The following is an 18,681-nucleotide window of genomic DNA, read 5'->3' as shown; positions in this document are numbered from 1 at the left end:
GTATACTGTGTAACAATACAAATACAAATGATTCATTAGTCATAAGGATAAAACACCAAGTAAAACAAGCTGTGTGTTTGTATATTTTCTAAGCTAGCACCATCTGTACACAAATATGAAAAAAAAGGTTTGGATTTTGAAGTCTTTGCAAGGCACTTGTTGTCCTTTTTTTCCTTTTTCTGTTATATACTTTTTTCTTTTTCATACCAATTCCTTCCCCTCAGCTGTCTCCACCTGTAGGTCAGGTCTATTCAAAGCAAGCAAGCAAGCAAATCTGTATTTACAAACACTCAATGGTTCCTTTGTAAAAGTGCTCTTCCAGTCCTGAAGGAGACTTATCCTCCGAGAACAATACTCCACCCCCCCCCTCCACTTTTATTCCCATTTGTGAAACCCCTCCATCCCATCAGGTAACCATGTGACTACCCCCGCCCCTCCTTCCCACACCCCCTCCTCGCATCGACCCCCTCCTCGATCGACTTCCCATGGGTCCTTGCTGTTCTGAAGATTGCTGACAACACTTCCGTGCCTACCGCCTCCTGGCAGTGACGTCGAAGCATGTGATCATCATGAGATGTGCCTTGCAGAAGTTGACCCGGTTCTCCAGTCGCTCGGTGACAAACTCCAGAGCTTCCAGGTATTCCAGAGAGTCCACCTCGAATGTCTGCTGCAGGTCAACTGTAAAGGCACCAGAGGTTAAAATAATGCATTAGGCTCTGTGTCTCAGAAGTAATTCATATAACATGCGATTTCAATATCCACATAAGCAATGTGTCTCCACTGAATGTCCAGTATTACACTTTCACAAAGGAAGTCCTGTGAGTTTTATTCAGCAGATGAGATCCTACTCAAATCATTTGCTATACCACTTTAAAACCACTGGCCTGAGAATATCAAATAATAATGTCGTGAACAGTATAGCATTATCAGTATAGCATTATATAGCATTATACATCATTGCAGCAAGAGAGCACTGTAGCATAAGTATCAGGGCCAAAAACCACAAGACCCCAAATCTGTGGTTCAATGCTTGTTACGATGCAGTGCGTAAGAATTATAGCTCCATGTCTATACTTCCACATAAAAGGCAAGACCTACAGCTGCACTGTAGCTCTTACAAACCAAAAGGTTAAGTTAAGGGACCGACGTATATTGAAGTATGGATCCATCTTCCAGTTCTTCCAGTATGTGAGTACAGACAGCAAAATCAATAGTAATTAAAGCACTCGTGAAGGCATTTACAGCACGCCACAGTTAATTAGTCGCACTGCTCCTATTATCTCTGACGAACACAGTATCATGACACAGACTGCTGCCCCCACGCGCCGTTGGACGCATTGACTCACATTCATTGGTCCACTTCCCCGGCTCCAGCATCAGGTGCTGCTTGGTCTGCTCCAGCTCCTTCTTGAGCCAGTCGTACTTGGCCCTCACCTCAGAGATCCTCTGCTGCCTGTGTTCCAGGATCTTCAGCTTGGCACTAAAGTACACCACCTCCTGCAAGCATAGCCATGGGGCAGAGGCTTAGATCTCAGGAGAGCCAGACTCTGCACATTGGTTTATTTCTCACACGACTCAGGCAACTCATCTGAAATGCCCTTTGCTGATGCTCTCACTGTTGTGATGTAAAACATTAAGTGTGATCTTTTCTTAGCCAGTGGTTTAAGTAAGCCTCCAAATTCCAATGACATTATTTACACTCTTACCCAGAGTGACATGTTTTAGACATTATACATTTATACAGCTGGACATTTACTGAAGCAATCCATGTCCCATGTACCTTTCGCAAGGGTACAATAGCTGTTCCCCGCCCAGGAGCTGTATAGGCAACCTTTAGGTTACAATCCCTATCCCTAAATTTGACTGTGCACCTTTACTCACCTTGTTACCCATGCCCCTCCTCCTCTGCAGCCGCTCCACATCATCGATTTCGTAGACCTTGATCTCGAAGGAGTCAGCCAGGCCTCTCTGGGCAGGCCGCAGAGGGCCGTCCACCCAGCGCACCCCGGGGCTGATGACGGGCTTCCTCACGGGGGAGGACGTGTCCAGGGACAGGTTGGGGATCAGGCGCCGCCGCTGGGACCCTTGGGAGGGAATAACCATGTGCTCACAGAATACCACTGAGCATCCAGGCAGCCAGTTTTAAATAACAAGCAGTCATACAAATGCTTTATAGAACAGGGTGAATTATTGGATTCTGTGCTTGACCCCATGTTAAATTAGTTAGTCCTATGGGACGTAGAGGACATCAAGGACATGCAAGAAACTAAAGGGTAAATGTCAAGAACAGTCCACAAGGTCATCCTGAAATTATTCCCACCCCTCTCTCCCAATGATATTTATTAATTATGATCCTGATAATTCTGAGATAATGAAGGGAGAGCACATTCATTCAATACAATGCTCAAATTGACTGTGCCCATGGTAAGGAGTGTACAACCATCAACTTATCACTGCAATTGATTGCTATCCCTACAATGTTCTGATGGCAGGGTTTGCTTTGTAAAGGATTCTGTTCCAGCTGCAGTCTTCGTACAGTACACATGAACAGGAGTGAGTGGAAGGCCTGTTATCAAAGGCCACAGTGATAACAGCAGCTGTTCACAGGCTTATCTGGACAGAGCACAGTGATAACTCCAGCTCTGTGGAATTCATGCACACCGTTCTCTATTTGCATAGAAATTGGCAGCTTCAGCAAATTGACTCATTTTTATCATTTCTGCAGTTTTTCTCTATATCAAACAAAAAAGCCAAGCATCTAAATGACTGTTATTCTCTGATGCTCAATTAATTTGTTATTTCATTATTGGATATTTATACCATAACACCTTTAACAGATCCAATTTTATGATCCTCATACACAAGAATCTTTCCTTTCAAACCCATCAAAATGTCTGCTCACTCAGGCAGCCACAGCGTGGCTCAAAAGCTCGAATCAACCATTCAAAATATGATTACTATGCTCCTTTTCAATGAGTTCCTGTACCGTGAAATACTACGGCTTTGATCCTTGAAGACAGTCAGTGTCAGTGTTATTTCAGCAAGGGAGTGGTGGGTTTTGGGGTGGAGAAACAAGTCCCCAAGCAAAGGTCTGGCTGGGAATGAAAAAGGAATGAAATTTTCACCTTGTGGAGGAAGGGTGTCTACACGGCTCTCAACTATCAATGTGCCCACCCACAACAGACTGTGCCATATAGGATTACTTTTACTACATATTTGTGGGAGAGATAGCTGACAGAGGGCTTGGGGAGGGTGGACAAGACCTCATGATTTTTTTAGCTAGCTCAAAAAGCAAATATGCAGTTTCCTAGTCATATCCAAGACATCCTGCCTACAGGATTCTGTTATTTTTAGCCTGATCTTACCTGTGTTGTTCCTTTTCTTTGGGTTCTTGAGACTCCTCCTTCCACTGACTGAGCTGCTGTTGTCACTCATGGAGTCCTGGGTGGAGGAAGTGCTTCCCGTGGCCTCGCTGTCCCGTATCATGCTCTCGTACCCGCTGCTGCCCCCGCTGTGGTAGAACAGTGCGGTCTTGCCCATGGCGGGCGGCAGCTCCCCGCTCAGCACACTGCTGTTGTCACTGGCGTGGCCACTGCTACAGCGATGAGGCCTGCGAGGGGCGGTGATCTTGCTGTATGGCGAGGGCAGGGTGTGGACCACCGGCCTCTCCCCTCCCTGGACTGCCCCCTTCTCCTCGGAGTCAGAGCCCCCACGAGCGTGGCTGGCACGCGAGCCCCCGGTGCCCTGGAGGAGTTCGGAGATCCGCCCATTCACGGCCCGCAGGGGGAGCTTAGAGGCCAGCCCCGACCCCCGGTTTCTGCTCAGGGACTGGGTAGACCAAGAGCTCTGGTTCTGGTTCTTCCCATTGGGAGGCAGGCTGGAGCTCCTGTTGACGGACTGCGGGAGGGACTTGGTGGAGAAACTCAGGGTCTTGGTGCTAGAGGCGGACAGGCTGCGAGCCTTTGGGCTAGTCATGAGAAGTTTGCTGACGGCTGAGATTTTGGATTGGCTGGCCTTTGGTGACTGTGGAATGTTGTTGTTTCCATTGGGACTGTGGGTGGGGGAAGACATAGAGCCCCTCCTGAGGCTCCTACCAACTCGAGGCATGGTGGAGTCCCTGCCAATGCTGGTTTTTGAGCCCACTGAGGTCAGGCTATCAGCCCTCTCCAAGGACAGGCAGTCATAGTGCCCCCCGTGAGATCTTCCCAGGGAGTTGGTTCTATTAGCTAACTGCTCCAGCTTTGCACTGAAGAGCCTGCTGCTTTCATGGTTGGGACCTTTCAGTTTCCCAGTGCTGCCAAAATCATCATATGAGCCACCTAAAGAGGGCGACATCTGGTTTACCGTTTGACCACTGCTTGTACCATGCTGGGGGCTGGCTCTGTTCCTCTGGTCCAGGCTAGACTTCCTTACTGGTGGCAGCGGTGGGATTCCTCGTGCCAACAGTCCCTGCTTTGCAGCCAATCCACTCCTTTCCAGTGTAGATCTCGGACTGCACGGGGTGGAGGCCGTGACACCTAGACCTTTCCGCTCTACACTTGAGTATCGAAAGGAAGCCTCATCAAGGTCATCCTGTCTGTTGAGACGATGCCAGCCTCTAGGGAGGCTGGCAGTCCTGAGAACCTCGCACGAATACACAGGAGTCAGATTCTCTGATGCATTAAGGACCATTTCACATCCATCCACTACCCTTTTCATAGTGTCAGGAGAGCAGACAGCTTCTCCACTGTTTGAACTACACTTGTCTTTTAAGCTTGAGTTCCTCCCTGAATCTGAGACCTTATTCATTGGCTTGACCTCGCAGATACATTCTTTGGACTCCTCACTGTCTCTTTTCATCCAAGGGTCATCAAACTTTATATTGCTCGAAATGGGAACGGGAGCCACTTTGGCATCTTTCATTTGTGGAGTTTTATTCGGTGAGGACACTTTAGAAAAGTTCTGCATGGCCATCGGTTTGACTGCAACACAGGGATGAACAGTAATGTTAGTCTTCATGGAGAAGATGCCATCTTTGGCACGTGAAGTTTGCCCATTAGAAATGGTTTTGCTGGGAGAAGCAGTCTCATTGTTTAGTGTACTCTTTTTGCTCACTGTCTCAGTAATGGTGAGAATGCCCTCTGTGTCTGGAGTCTTTGCTGAACCTGCATGCACGAGGCAGTGACTCTGTGTCCCTTCTGAAAGGTCAGGCAGTTGGGATTCCGCCAGAGCCTCCCCTTGGCCATAGCACTGTTTAACGATGAAGCTGTGGCAGGACTGCTCCCCATCACTCCCTGTGTTCATCTCACTCAGCCAGGAGCTGATAGAGGATCTCCCACTAGGCACAGACTGAGACTCTCCCTCTACCCTGGAAAGAGGCAGGAGGTTAGTCACATTGATTTCTGAGATGGCAGCAGTGGGGCTGGAGGCAGCGATGGGGAAGCACTCCAGGTCCTCGCTGATGCTACTGATGATGCTAACGGGCCGTGATCCCGAGGCCAGGGCTTGGACCGAGCAGTCACTGTTGAAGCTGATGATGCTGGTGGGCCGGCCGTTCTCCAGCACCCCGCTGATGGTCAGCTCCTCAACCATGGTGAACACCAGCTCGTCCTCCCCGTTCAGCTCCAGCGGCTGCTGAACGGTCACAGTGGTGGTGCTCTTCGGGTCCTCCAGGGGGAGCTGAGGCAGGTCCTCACTCAAGGTGTCTGTGCAGTCCATGCTGGTGGAGGAGGAGGACCTCTTCATGACCTGAGGACTCATGCCAACCGGTGAGGTCCTGGTCTCTGGCTGCAGCAGGGACTCAGTGGAGGACTTTCCATTGTCCCTGCAGAGACTATGCGAAGACAGAGGTGGTGTGCTGGGCATGACACCCTTCTGGGTGTACACCTTGCAACGCTGGGATGGAGAGGAGGGTGGCCTGTACTCAGAGGTTTTGGTCAAGCTGGCGATGCCCAACCTTGGAGATCCCATGGGCCGTGGCTTGCTCTCACTGGCGCTGGCACTGAGTGACTCCTTGCTGCTGTGGAGCGGTGAGCTCTTCGCTCTTTGAGGAGGGGCACCTTGTGTGCTGCTGTTGCTGCTACCCGTCACGCTCCTGCTGGTAGAAAGATCACAGCTTCTCGACGCAGACTGAGAAAGGCTTTCTATTATGGACTGGGCAATCTCTGCCTCCACCACAACCTCTCGAATCTCTTCCAGCTGCTGATCATTGGAGATCCTCTTAGGTGCCCGCACCTCTGCTCCATTCTCCTGGGTAGGCTCTACTTTGGCAATTCTGTTAGCAGGGAGCTCCTCGAAGGTGAAGTTGCTGACTTCCTCACTCCCGTCGATGCACTCCAAGCGCTCCTGCAGTTCAGCAAACGTGTTGCACTTGAGGCAGTCCTTCTCATGCTTATCCAGCTTAACGCCCTCCTCTGGAACCGTCTGCAGCTGCTGGACAGGCTGCGTCTGCTGGCTAGGCTGCAGCTGTGGTGGCAGTGGCTGCGGCTGCTGCTGTATCGGCAGCAGGGGCTTCCCGTGCTCAGACTTGCTCTTATGCAGAGAGGGGATGATGGGCACGAATTCCGGAGGGCCCTCGTTGTCTGTTAGCTCCTTGTCAGAGAGGGCGGAGCCGTTGGGGCCCACGTAGATGACCGTGTCGCAGGACTGCTCGCTGCTGGAGTAGTCATCCGGATCGCTGGAGAGGTGCAGCAGAGGCATGTCGGAGTCCACCACGTTCCGGGAGTGGAATGTTCTCAGCTGGGTGGGCCTCCGCATTCGCCCTTCCTCACAGGAACTTTCCCCACCAGAGGAACTGGAGGTGTATTGCTGTTGAGAGAGAAAGACCGCTTTAAACACTCTGCTTAGTTTCCAGGCTCCTCACAAATAAGGATAAGGAGCACATTTGTAGACCATATTTTAAAGATGCAAGATCTTTTAGCATGATTAGCATCAATGTCCAAGATACAAACAGTGTGTATGAATGCAACAGACAATAACTGCGTTAAAAATGTGGCAGTCATTTATGCTTTGGATGCATACTTTGGTCTTTTTCTTCTTCATCCTAAGAACCCGTGAGGCAATCTGGATGGTGGAGAGTGTCTCAGAGAAGTTGCTGGGTGAGGCGGAGATGTGGGCGATCATGGTGGTCCGGCAGTTCATATTGCCCAGAGACTCCCGCAGAAGCATGGTCAGCTTACTGTCCCTGCGGTGAAAAATCAATCACAGACCTTACTGTAAGGAACAGGCTTTGTCCTTCTCGCATAGCACTTCATATGAATTCACATATTAATTACAATGTCATTTTGTCAGAGTCTTTCTATTTCCCATAATGGCTTATCTCATTATAACAACTGAACTGAAATGATACCCTGTAAATAAGGCAACCTTCTCATTTTCCCCTTGATGTCTTCGTCTGATTGTTTTTCTCTTCTCTCTTAGGACATTTTAGCAAAACATTTAGATTAAAGTATATTTTCATTATATTTTACATTTTATGATTGATATGGCTCTGCTTTATTCAACTCTGGGAGGGGTGCCAGGGTAGCTTTAGATTATGCACAACAAATTCAAATGTGCTGTGTTTCTGTGTGTCTGACATAGGCCCTCTTCCTTTCATAATGCTGTTTTGTAATGTTTGTGGACAAGAAGTCAACCAATGACATACAGTAGGGGTCTATGATATAGGCTATATAAGTATGGTGGATTGCTGTTCCCATTAAACAACACCTCCAGCCTGCAAGCCTTCATGCAAACAAAAGACTGTTATGCACATTTCTTGATTCTCTTTCACAGTGTGTATTTTATGCTTTAGGATGTGATGTCATGGTTTCTGAGAAAAAAGAACTTCTCTGGAAAAAAAGATTTCTCTTTAGGCATAAAGAAGCCTCATTTTATTATAATCTCATGCATGATCTTGAAAGTTCCTCTGAGTCATCTTCATCGCATAATTATCTTTTTTTCCCCTCAACGTATATGTTGCTAATTATTTTCAGAAAAGATAAAAATTTTCTGGTCTGTCACTAAACTAAATTAAAGCCTTGAAATTATCTCATTACCGGAAAAAAGAAGGGAGAAAAAAGGCTTCAGCTGTAAGTATTTAACTTTAATTAAATTAAAGAGAAGATCAGTGACTTATGTAGCGGATTCATGTTCATTTATGTTACATATAAGTTATCTCCTGCACATGTTACATTCCTAGTAAATGGCCCCAAACTCTAATTACAGCTCTGCTCTCCAGAGTGTTTACCATTCCAGCTTAAACCGACGTGGTGCTTTGCAATGTAAATTTGGCATAATTATATTAGAACTGCTCCGTGGAAAATCGTACGTGCCTTCAAGGAGAAAAAGTGACTAAGCATAATTCAGAATCTCTTGCTGAATTTTCATCGCTCTCATTCCAAGACTGCCGCTGCTGTAGCATGTGATGTCCCTCAGGTGGGACTGCCAGGACAGCCCGGACAGCCAATGTTCATATACCTTTCTGTGACCTCGCTTACGACATCTCCCATGTCTTTTAATAAAAAAAAAAAAAGAATATGAATGAACGGTTCAGTGCTTTAGTACACTGTGATCTGTGACAGCCCAAGGCCAAGCTGTCTGTCATGATGTAAATATTATTAAGAACACTTTAGAAATTTGCTAAATAAACCCTTCTGAATACCCTTAATGTGTTTGTTTATGGAGAATGATTTGAGTCTGTAATTTATGTGTGGCTACATTTGAGGTTCTTAAGTCCTCATAGATAAAACTGCAAGGCAGTCTTATACGATAGAATCCCTATATGGGACTGTCAGATTATATCAAGAAAATGAAGGACAATCAAAGCCATCAGTTACATTTAGAACAAAAAAAAAACACAAAAGTTTTCATCTGGTTTCAGCCTTTGTCTAGTTCTCATTAATATCTACCCCTCCTCTCTCTCTAAAATATACAAATATTTAAAAGTTCATTTATTATATTTGTATTTATATATAAGGTTACAGTATACTTTGTATGTATCATGGTAAACTGATCAGAATTGCACAAAACATGACTCTCAGGTATCCCAAAACAAAAACAAATATACAGTACATGCCCATTTGCACACACACACACACAGGCAACATACTTGTAAGGGATGTGCTTGCTGCCGTTGACCAGAGCCAGGATGACATTGCCCAGGGCGGAGAGAGAGAGACAGAGTCCTGTGGCACTGTCGCGGGTCTTACTCAGCACCTTCACACAGCTGCCCAGGTCAATCAGGTGCAGCCTGCTCCGGCCCCCTGACACTGAGGGTGGGAGAGGGGCGGGTGGGAGAGAGAGAGGGATGGGCGCATGGACGAAATGAACTTGCAAGAGTGTGACTGTAGATTCCTCGGTTGCCTAAGCGAGTGTCACTGTCGGCTTACCTTTGAACAGATAAGAGTCACTTGTATTCTGCAGTGAGACCACATGACTGGGTGTAAAACTAACATTTGAAAAGGCCAGATAGTATTTTTTTTTTTTACATCAGGACAAATGGCAGTAAACAGCTGAATATCTAAAGTACACTCTGAATTAGGAATTCTTAAAGTCTATTTCCATACAGGACGCAAGATCAATATCTGTCTACATACCGGACGGGAGTCAGAGCAAGATTAATATGGAACAGCTAACCTACACCTTGAGTGATCAATACAGGCACTGAAAGCACTATAGATCTGTGGAAATAATGAGTGGGTTTAAGAAGCAACTGAAAGATGGCCTCGTTTGACTGGCTGAATGTCAAGACCTATTAGGAGGATGGATACTTGGGACCCGCCATAAAGTAGTTGCTATCCTTGAAGCAGCCTTAATCCAGCATACTTATTAGGTACTACTTAAGCAAAATGTAACAGATCATGTTAATGTAAAGCCATTTAAGACAGTAATCTGAGACAGTGACGAGAAAAAGCACTTGAATATACAGTAGCAGTCAAACGTTTGGACACACCGGATTAAGATAATGGGAAGCATGCATTCAAAGACATTTTGATCTAAAGACTTAAAAGATGTTTAAATGCTTGAAATTTGTTTCTTAGACAAACACAAATAGTGAAGTCGATGCCTATGCATGAACAACTTTCCAAAAAAAATTAATTTTAAAAAGTATTTGTTGGCTGCTTTGAAGAATCTAATATATATACATACATGCATATATATACAATATATATGTATGATATATATTGTGTTATTTCAAAGTTTTGATGTCTTTACTATTATTCTAAAATTTGTAAATAGCAGAAATAAAGAAAAACCCTTCTATGATTAGGTGTGTCCAAACTTTTCATTGGTAGTGTAATTGTGAGACAAATTTAACATTAACAGAAAATCTAGCCACAGCAGCCGGGTGCACGGTGGTGCCTGTGGGTCGTGTGTGAACTCACTGCCCCCCTTGCCGGTCTTTTCCATGCGGTACTGGTAGATGTGCAAGGTGAAGAGCATGTGGGAGTTGCGCCGCTCCTCCTCCTCGCAGTCGGGCCTGCTGCTGCTGCGCGAGGCGATGGCGGCGTCCAGGAAGAAGGCGGCTTTCTCCGCCGTGGGGGCCCGCAGCTCGCTCTGGTTCTGGAGCTTGGGCGGCGTGAAAACTCATGTTAACCGCCTTGGTCAAGGGCGCAGCAGTAGTGCCCCCTAAAGGATTACAACCTACAGCGTGCAACCTAATGTTGTTGCTCAGTTTCGGGTGGTGAGAGAGTCTGTAACAGAGAGGTTCTCCTCTGCGCTGAAAGCACCAGCCCCTGTAGCTGTTTCAGTTTTCAGTTCAGTTCACTCCCCTGCCGCAAACAGGCATTAAATAAGTGCTACAAGAGCCACAATTATAATACCGAATGTGATCAATGTGCAGGCTTCATGAAGAAACTGCCATGCAAGTTATGCAACTGTTACCTACAGCTAACATCCCCTCATCCTGAATCCATACATAGATAAATCTCCCCTCGCCAATTACAGACAGTATCAGCATCATGAAGTTGATAAGTAGTTAGGAAGTGCAAAAAGCAGACGAGGAACAACAGGCAGAGTGGTATGAATTTTAAGATAAGATTACCCAAAGATTCAAGGAGGATTAGGGCAATGCAATTATTTCTCAAAAGCAGTCTGTTCAATTTAGAACTGCATTTGGCTTAGCACTTTCACACAACCTTGATTTTTTACTTTTTATTAGAAGTGAGCAGGCAATCATGCCTATGAGCGGAAATAAATATAACCCAAAGGCAGGATCTGATGACAGCTGCATTTGAGAGAGAAATGGAGCTCTCAAATTAGACAACTCGTGAGTTATCAAGAGATAAGTCATGCAAAAAAATTAAGAACTGGCAGACACAATTTGGCGAGCCATGAAAGGAGACATGGTTATAAAATATTTCTGTATTTCTGGCTTGCAGTCATTCAAGGCAGTACATTCTAACCACAGCTAAATGCCTGTGGCTATATCTTGTGAAGCTTAAATTGAATTCCAAGTTCCCATTGACCACTGCATTAAATGATGACCATAAGGTAAACAGCTTATTCTTTTCCAGAGCCCTACAAACTGTCACAATAACTGTCTTCAACCTGCAACGTCGTACCTGCATTCCACAGATGGGGTCCTCACAGAGGTAGACACCCGGAGACTGGCCGTCCTGCAAGCTGCCCGTGGCCACCTCAGACAGCAGGTCCTTGAGGACCTCGTCCTTCCCCCACACCTCCACGGCGGAGACACGCACTGAAAAGCGGGCGCCCGTCTTCTCTTTCCTCTCATTGATGAGCTTGAAGAGCCAGGAGATGGCGCAGGGGATGATGCCCAGGGTCTGCATGGAGTCATCCTTCCCGATCATGGTGTAGGACTTTCCTGTCAGGCAGAGACACGGACGGACTTTCAGCCTGCCCCTTCTCCCCCGGGATCCCGAGTCTCCACGGCGCCGAGCGTGAGAGATCACCTTTTCAAGTCAGTCACAGCCCAAAATCCACGCCCCCGCATGGCGCTCACTCGCCCCCGCCCTTGTACCGCGGCGTATCCCCATCGCGATTTATCCTACAAGGTGTCCGCATCTGCCTCACCGAGATAAGCGGGACCGAGATTTGATGCACTTTTTAAGCTGTGTGCTTTCCAAAGGTTTGCAGTCAACAGTCACTGCAGCAGCATTCCAACGTGCAAATTGACAAAATGGCAACGGCTGAGTTCACTGTCCCCCTGGTAGAGTCTTTGGCAGCCTGATCAATCCAAGTATTCATCTCACCGCTAATAACGTTTATGCTTGATTTGAAAAGTAATATTTCCCCAGCTGAGAGAGACGGATGCTTAATAATAGACCTATAAACTATTTATGTCTGCAGAAAATCTAATTCAAAGGTCAAAAATCTCCTGTCTGGGAAATGCCCAGGAGACATTCACGGTGAAGTCAACAAAACACAGTTGCCAGTTCAAACTGACGTTATGTAAGGTTTTTTCCCAATACTTGCTTACTTAAGGGAAAATTCGGAACATGCACATGTTCTTCTCCTGCAGATTAGTTCAGGAACTATGGCATTTCTGTTTGTGCTCAAAACTCATTTTTCACTTACATGTTCACTCCTCTGGTATGTCCTGATGTGTTTTGTTTCTGTGGTTTAAATTAAATCTTCCTAGCATATACAAAACATTAAACCACTGAAAACCCAAAGCCACCAGTCAACATTCTCATCATCTAAAATGGCTGTAATCTGATTTTGGGGAAAATATGACACAAAAAACTAAGCCCTTGCCATCCATATTATAAGATACAGACAGCAATGGAAAGAATGTTACTTTGTGTCACATGGCATATATAATTTGCAAGTTTCAGCTTGAAGCAATAGATTGCATTACATGTTTCATATTCCTACAGACACTGAATACTAAAACAGTGTCAAAAGTGTGCAGTAACCATTTAAGGTACAGCAGGACACAAAACTTTTGCCCTTTGGAGTTTCTACAACAAAGGCTGTGACTTTGTATAAGGCTTTATGTATTTATTATTCATACTGATCAATACCATGATGATGGCACTGTTTTATTTAGTGTGGAGACGAAAGATCGTTGCATTGCATATCATCTAAGAATCTCTGCTTTCTCACTCATAATGAAAGCCCTTTAATTGTTCAAAGTGTCTTTTGTGTTCTACCAATCAATCTGATATGCCTGGGCTGTTCTCAGATAAATGTGTCTAATGTGTAATACTAATGAAGTCAGTCTCTCTCTCTCTCTCTGTCCCTCTCCCTCTCTGTCTCCCTCTCTCTCACACACACTATCAATTCAATTCAAAATGCGTCATTGGCATGACGTACAAAGTACATGTTGCCAAAGCAACATCCTAGGAAACACATAACGAGAAAATAATCAGTCAAAATTATTTTTTTATTTCTTTCCATCTCATCTCTCCCCTCCCTCCCTTTCTCTCTCTCTCTCTCTCTCTCTCTCTCTCTCTCTGTCGTTCTCTGTGCAGTTAACAATCAGAATCCATCAGCTCATCCTCTCATGCATGCTAGAGGGTGATAAGAGCTACTGTACTTAATCAGTGCCACTGCCATTAGGCTGCTAAGATTGTTCTCCTGCCACAGTATCCTTCCAGAGCTTCTGCTCAAATCACATATGCCAATGGCAAATGGAGACTTTTTGACCTACTGTACAAGGAATAGAGGACCATGCTGTACAAAATGCTGTACTGTTGCTTCGGCTACCACGATTCCCGCTGAGCGCAACAACGGTTAATCTCACCACGTAAGCCGCGCATTGTCCACCATGAAGAAACCTGCTACATCAATTAGAGCAACTCTCCCATTATTCACATAGAGCCCAATTCATTTGATTGATGCCCTTTAAGAGATGAACAGGAGCCCACTCAGGAGGCCAGTAACTCAATCAGATGGATTGCAGGTGACGTAATGTGGAGGAGGTAGCCGCAAGATGCAATCAACCTCACTTTTCTTTTCAATTTTACCCAGACATCCATTATGGGCTACAAAACATCCTTAGTGTCTATTGATTTCTCGTGGAGCGTACAGTAACCAACGGTGTTGGTTCAATGCTTGCTTGAATCCTAGCCTCTAAAGTTATTGTACGTCAATTTATTAATATTTTTTCTCCCATGTCGATGGATATAGCGCTTAGGGCTGGGGTCTCCATCGCCTTGTCTCGACACGAGAGGAACCAAACACAACAACCACTTGTGATGTATAATTCATCAGACAGCTACAGCTGCTCAGACCCACTTGCCCTCCGTACACTGTGAGGGAGGAAGAGTTTATTTATTTAAGCATCGAACGCAGTGGAGATGCCATCTTTCAGAGGCACAAAGCCACATGCACCCTCATCTAAACACCTCTGTGGTCATTTAATCTACTTTTTATCTGACGTTTCTGATCTCATAACTGTAGTGTGATGACAAGTGAGCAAGTGACATGAATCTGTCCAGATTTTTTTATTCTAACAGACTGGTTGATTAATACAAGTTGTACAGCTAAACCTCTGTAGACGACATCTTTGATGACAGACATCTTGCTGTTAGCAGGAATTTGCTCAGCAGAGATTACTGCTGGCAGAGTAGTCTACGCTACTCAGTTTATACTGTATAATGATTTAATGGGCTACACAATTAACTTCCATTTGTTTTGCTAGCCAGCAAAAGGGCAGTTCTGTGCATATTACAGCCTATCGGGATGAAATGGAAAGCATGACTTGGGCTTGGTACTCTGTCGAAAAAAGCACTTCAGAGTTATTAAAAGTAGAAATGCAGCCGGTCTCTGAAAGGGTGAAAATGGCTCTGAAGCACCATAATCCCCTTACATCCTCTTCCTGTCAGAGCCCTGCAGGCCTCGGCATCCCCCAGCCATGCTGCAGGGGGAGTTTTCCCTCTTCCCTGGAGCACAGAACACACAATTCAACAAACTGTTGTCTGAGAGCACCAAATGAACCCTCTGTTCCAAGTCTGAGATTATTTAGCACTGACTTTGAAATATCTGAAAAGTTGGCTGGACAGCCTGTTTTGAGGACCCGGATATACAGCTTGCAGCGATTTCAGGATTGACAGGGGCAACTGATCAATGGTTTTAACTCAGTGATTTGTAAAATTTCTGGAAAGAGCAAAAACCTTGATATTCTACGTGCTTCTCAGAGACAAAAGTAGGCCATTGTAGAATCTATGATGTTGGTCAGCTGGTCGGGAAGGATCTAAAAATAAGGATGCTCTAAACTGTATGATATGAGCAAGCGGTTGGGAAGTGGACAACAAAATAGGAACACAATCATGCGTTGCAAATTTATCAGAATGCCACCAATGGTCATACCGTATATCAAGAGGAGAACCGTGCCATTCTGTTCATGATCTGACCAATGAACATATTCAGAATCAGAATCAGAATCAGACTTTATTGGCCAAGTATGCTTTTACACATACAAGGAATTTGACTCCAGTTCCAAAGTCTCTCATACTGCTTTCATATAACATCAAGGTGAAAACAACAAATACCACCCAACAGTTGTGATACAACAAACAACAACAGTAGTGCGGGACTACGCATATACGAAGGTATGCGAAAATAAATATGAACAACTACTGTACAATAAGTTAACAGCTACTGCACAATAAGTTAAAGTCTGGAGTGCAGGCTGTGGGTCTGTACAACAATTAGTTACAGACAACTATTTCACTGTGTTATGTACAGCTATTCACAGAGAAATTCATACAGCCGCACAAGGCAAGCAGGTGGGCTCGACACTCACCCAGTCGGGCGTGTCCGAAGCAGAAGACACAGCCGTCTGCCCCGTTGACCACGGACTGGATGACTTCAGCCACCGTGCCTGCACACACCTCCGCCTGGCATGGAAAAAAAAGCCAAGGGGGGAGAGGTGTCACCTGGATCATAGGTTTGTGTTCAAGGTGCTACAGCCCGCTGCTAGTGCTACTTGAGAGCAGTTAATGTGTTCAGGATGCTAATGTGTGGAGCTATTTAGCCACATATAACCCCAAGGCAGGATACTCATTTTAACGTTCATTACGCTGGCAGGCCAAAAGCCCTTACCTGGGACGCGTCGTGGGGAAAGACGGCGTCGAAGGCAAACATCTTTGGTGGGACCTGGCTGCTTCCCCCCCGTTTTTGGGCAGAGTTCTGGGCCCCACTGGTGGCCGGGTCCATTATAGTGACCTGCTTCTTGCGGGGGTCCACCTTCAGGAAGGAGCGGGACTCCGACGTGTCGGCTGGCGAGAGCGGGCAAACGCGCAGCATCACCTTAACCTGAACAGATGCAGGGAAAGAGGCCACAGTCTTAGCCTGGGTTTGGTTAATCAAGCTTCATTTAGCTCCTGCGCATTCTTCATAGGGGGTATGATCATTGCTCTACTTACACGTGCTTTAAGGATATTTTATTCTGTATAGAACAGTCAGAGATTTATTTTCATGAATGAGATGTCAGCAGTTGTTTGCACTCTAACTGCGCATAAATAAGAGACAGCAGGCGCTTCAAAACAAGCCAATTTCTAACCAGTCTCAAAGTTCTGCGCTTCTATTTATGGATCTTTTGAATGAGGTATTGGTTATTCAGCTAGAACGAAACAGGGATTTGGCCTAAAGGGAGCCGCGCTCACCGCGAATGCCACTTTGCCAAATACTGAAGAGCAGAAAAGGAATATTTCCGCTCTAAGCTCCTGCTAAACGCCGCTTTGAGATGACAGGTCTTTCAGAAATGTTGGTATTACAGAAAAACGTGTCTGCCGAAAAAAAAAAACCATGCATGGATGAAAGCGAATTCTCCCTCGGCAAACACAGACAGTCCCAGGCTGATATGTTTCAGACGTATCACGTCACATGAAAGTGTAGGCAAGTATTCAAGTGTAGGTAACACAACATCATTAAAAGCTTTTCTGCTCCATGGCATGCAGCACAGACCTCACTTCTCTCTCCATCTCAAATAAGCCAAAGGCTAATGACTGGCACTGTGCTTAAAGTCTGCTTAAACCACAGTATATAAATTGCCGTTGACATCTAGAAGGCTGGCAGACTTCAGGCCAGACCTTTTTGAACGCAGTATGTTACTTGGACCTGACATTGGCAGTAGTCTTGGGCCATAAAAATGTTTAGGTGGTAACAATTACATTTCTAAAATAAATATGGAATGCAGAATATTTTGAAGTTGAATGAAAATGTTACAAGGAAGTACTACAAGAAACATATGACATCAGGCACAGGTGTACTACCTGGTAAACTATCATTGATTTCACATAAAATTTTCTCTGTATTGGCTGGGTCATTTGTAAGAGCTTGGCCACAAACAGTATTGCCGTGGGCTAAGCATCCAGTATAGGTACAGTAAAGCTGAATATGAGGAGGAGTTATGCGGAAGTCACCTCATCAGTCCTGCCTTCCTGTGTTCCATTTCTCCATCTGTAGTTCTAACTCTTTGTGACTGTCGGGTTCAGACACCCTGGCCGAGACTCAGACAACATTAGACCTCCGTTTTGACTCAGAATTCTGCAACGTTCAGCAATCTTCAAAATTAATGAAAAACTTGTGTTTGCAATGAAAAAAGCAACTTTTGCATTTACAGTAAGTGTGATTCAAAGGACAAACGCTGACTGAATCCAGGCCACACACACATATACACGCACTGACAGAGTTCCCAGCTATAAGCCACTGTGACAGGGTCAGACCCTTGGTAACAGCTCCTTGATTCATTCATTCATTTTTTTTTAAATGGCGCAAAGTGTTTTCATTGCTGGTCTTGACCCTTGCCCTCTAGCATTAATTTAGCACTCTGTAGTTAAATAGTTGAAAAGACCTAATCCTGCATGAACAAAAGCGAACAGAATCATTCAATTTTACAATCAATGTTCTTCTGTATTTTTTTTGTGAAATGTTGCGAAATAAATGGATTTGTTGCCAATAAATGAATTCTGCTACCATAGATTAGGATCACATCATAACTTTACTGAAAACAGAAGCACTGACAGAACAATATCGTTCTAATTAACTTGTACATCTTTGGTGACATTTTGGAATTAGGTAAATAAATGTTCTCAGCGGAATAACACTATTTCAATGATGGAGGCAGTACGCCACAATGTTGAAATCCATAGTCTTATCTTTGTTTAAAAATGTGTGAATTTGTAAAAGCTTTTATCTAAATAGCAGTTTTGATTTTTCGGCTTAAATGAGTGCAATACGCTTATGCATTTAAAAATGCATAGTTACATTACATTACATTACATTCAATTAGCAGACACTCTTATCCAGACTGACTTCCAGCACAAATTTGATCTTTGAACAGCAGTTAGTTAACAGCAGATCTTTTATAAATGTATTTTGTCAACAAATAACATTAAATCAAACAGGAAAGACTGTCCTTTTAAAGGGTTATTGTCACCACTTGGCAGTCTGCATTGACTTAGCCACGTGATTCATAAGAGCCAGGGCGAGAGAGAGACTACCTGAAACCGCACCCCTCATTTCGTCGTTTGTCTGTCAAGTTAAATTTAGGAGGGCAGAATTATTTAAGACAGCACTCATTGTGAGAGATTTGGGGGGTGAGCACCCCCTACACAACCAGGACGGCTCTGGAAAGAGCTCTCCTCTAGGATACTCAGCCAAATTAACGTGATTTGTGTTAGAGAAAGGCCAGGGTCTGTGTAGGTCTCCATAAAACTTTATTGATCTCTCCTCCGGTCTCCAGAGAAGACATGAGGGCACGAGGGCTATTTCACTACTTTCATAAAACATATGCTGCATTAGGAGCCT

General features: G+C 45.1%; 1 protein-coding gene across 2 annotated transcripts in view; it reads right to left on the bottom strand.

The window, feature by feature from the left end:
* Positions 1-443: 443 nt before the first annotated feature.
* LOC118792084 (kinesin-like protein KIF26B) overlaps positions 444-18,681 on the bottom strand; it is a 101,671-nt gene continuing 83,433 nt past the window's right edge. For both annotated transcript variants that reach the window (XM_036549786.1, XM_036549787.1), the window contains exons 6-15: positions 15,973-16,185; positions 15,674-15,767; positions 11,523-11,785; positions 10,344-10,527; positions 9,068-9,227; positions 7,000-7,162; positions 3,366-6,786; positions 1,882-2,084; positions 1,347-1,497; positions 444-678 (exon numbers count right to left, since the gene is read on the bottom strand). In XM_036549786.1, coding sequence (XP_036405679.1) covers positions 530-678; positions 1,347-1,497; positions 1,882-2,084; positions 3,366-6,786; positions 7,000-7,162; positions 9,068-9,227; positions 10,344-10,527; positions 11,523-11,785; positions 15,674-15,767; positions 15,973-16,185 — 5,001 coding nt within the window. In that variant the 3' untranslated portion in view covers positions 444-529. The remainder of the gene's footprint in view (positions 679-1,346; positions 1,498-1,881; positions 2,085-3,365; positions 6,787-6,999; positions 7,163-9,067; positions 9,228-10,343; positions 10,528-11,522; positions 11,786-15,673; positions 15,768-15,972; positions 16,186-18,681) is intronic.

The sequence above is a fragment of the Megalops cyprinoides genome, chromosome 17 (assembly GCF_013368585.1).
Source record: "Megalops cyprinoides isolate fMegCyp1 chromosome 17, fMegCyp1.pri, whole genome shotgun sequence".
NCBI lineage: Eukaryota > Metazoa > Chordata > Actinopteri > Elopiformes > Megalopidae > Megalops > Megalops cyprinoides.
This window is presented reverse-complemented; position numbering and strand designations above follow the sequence as displayed.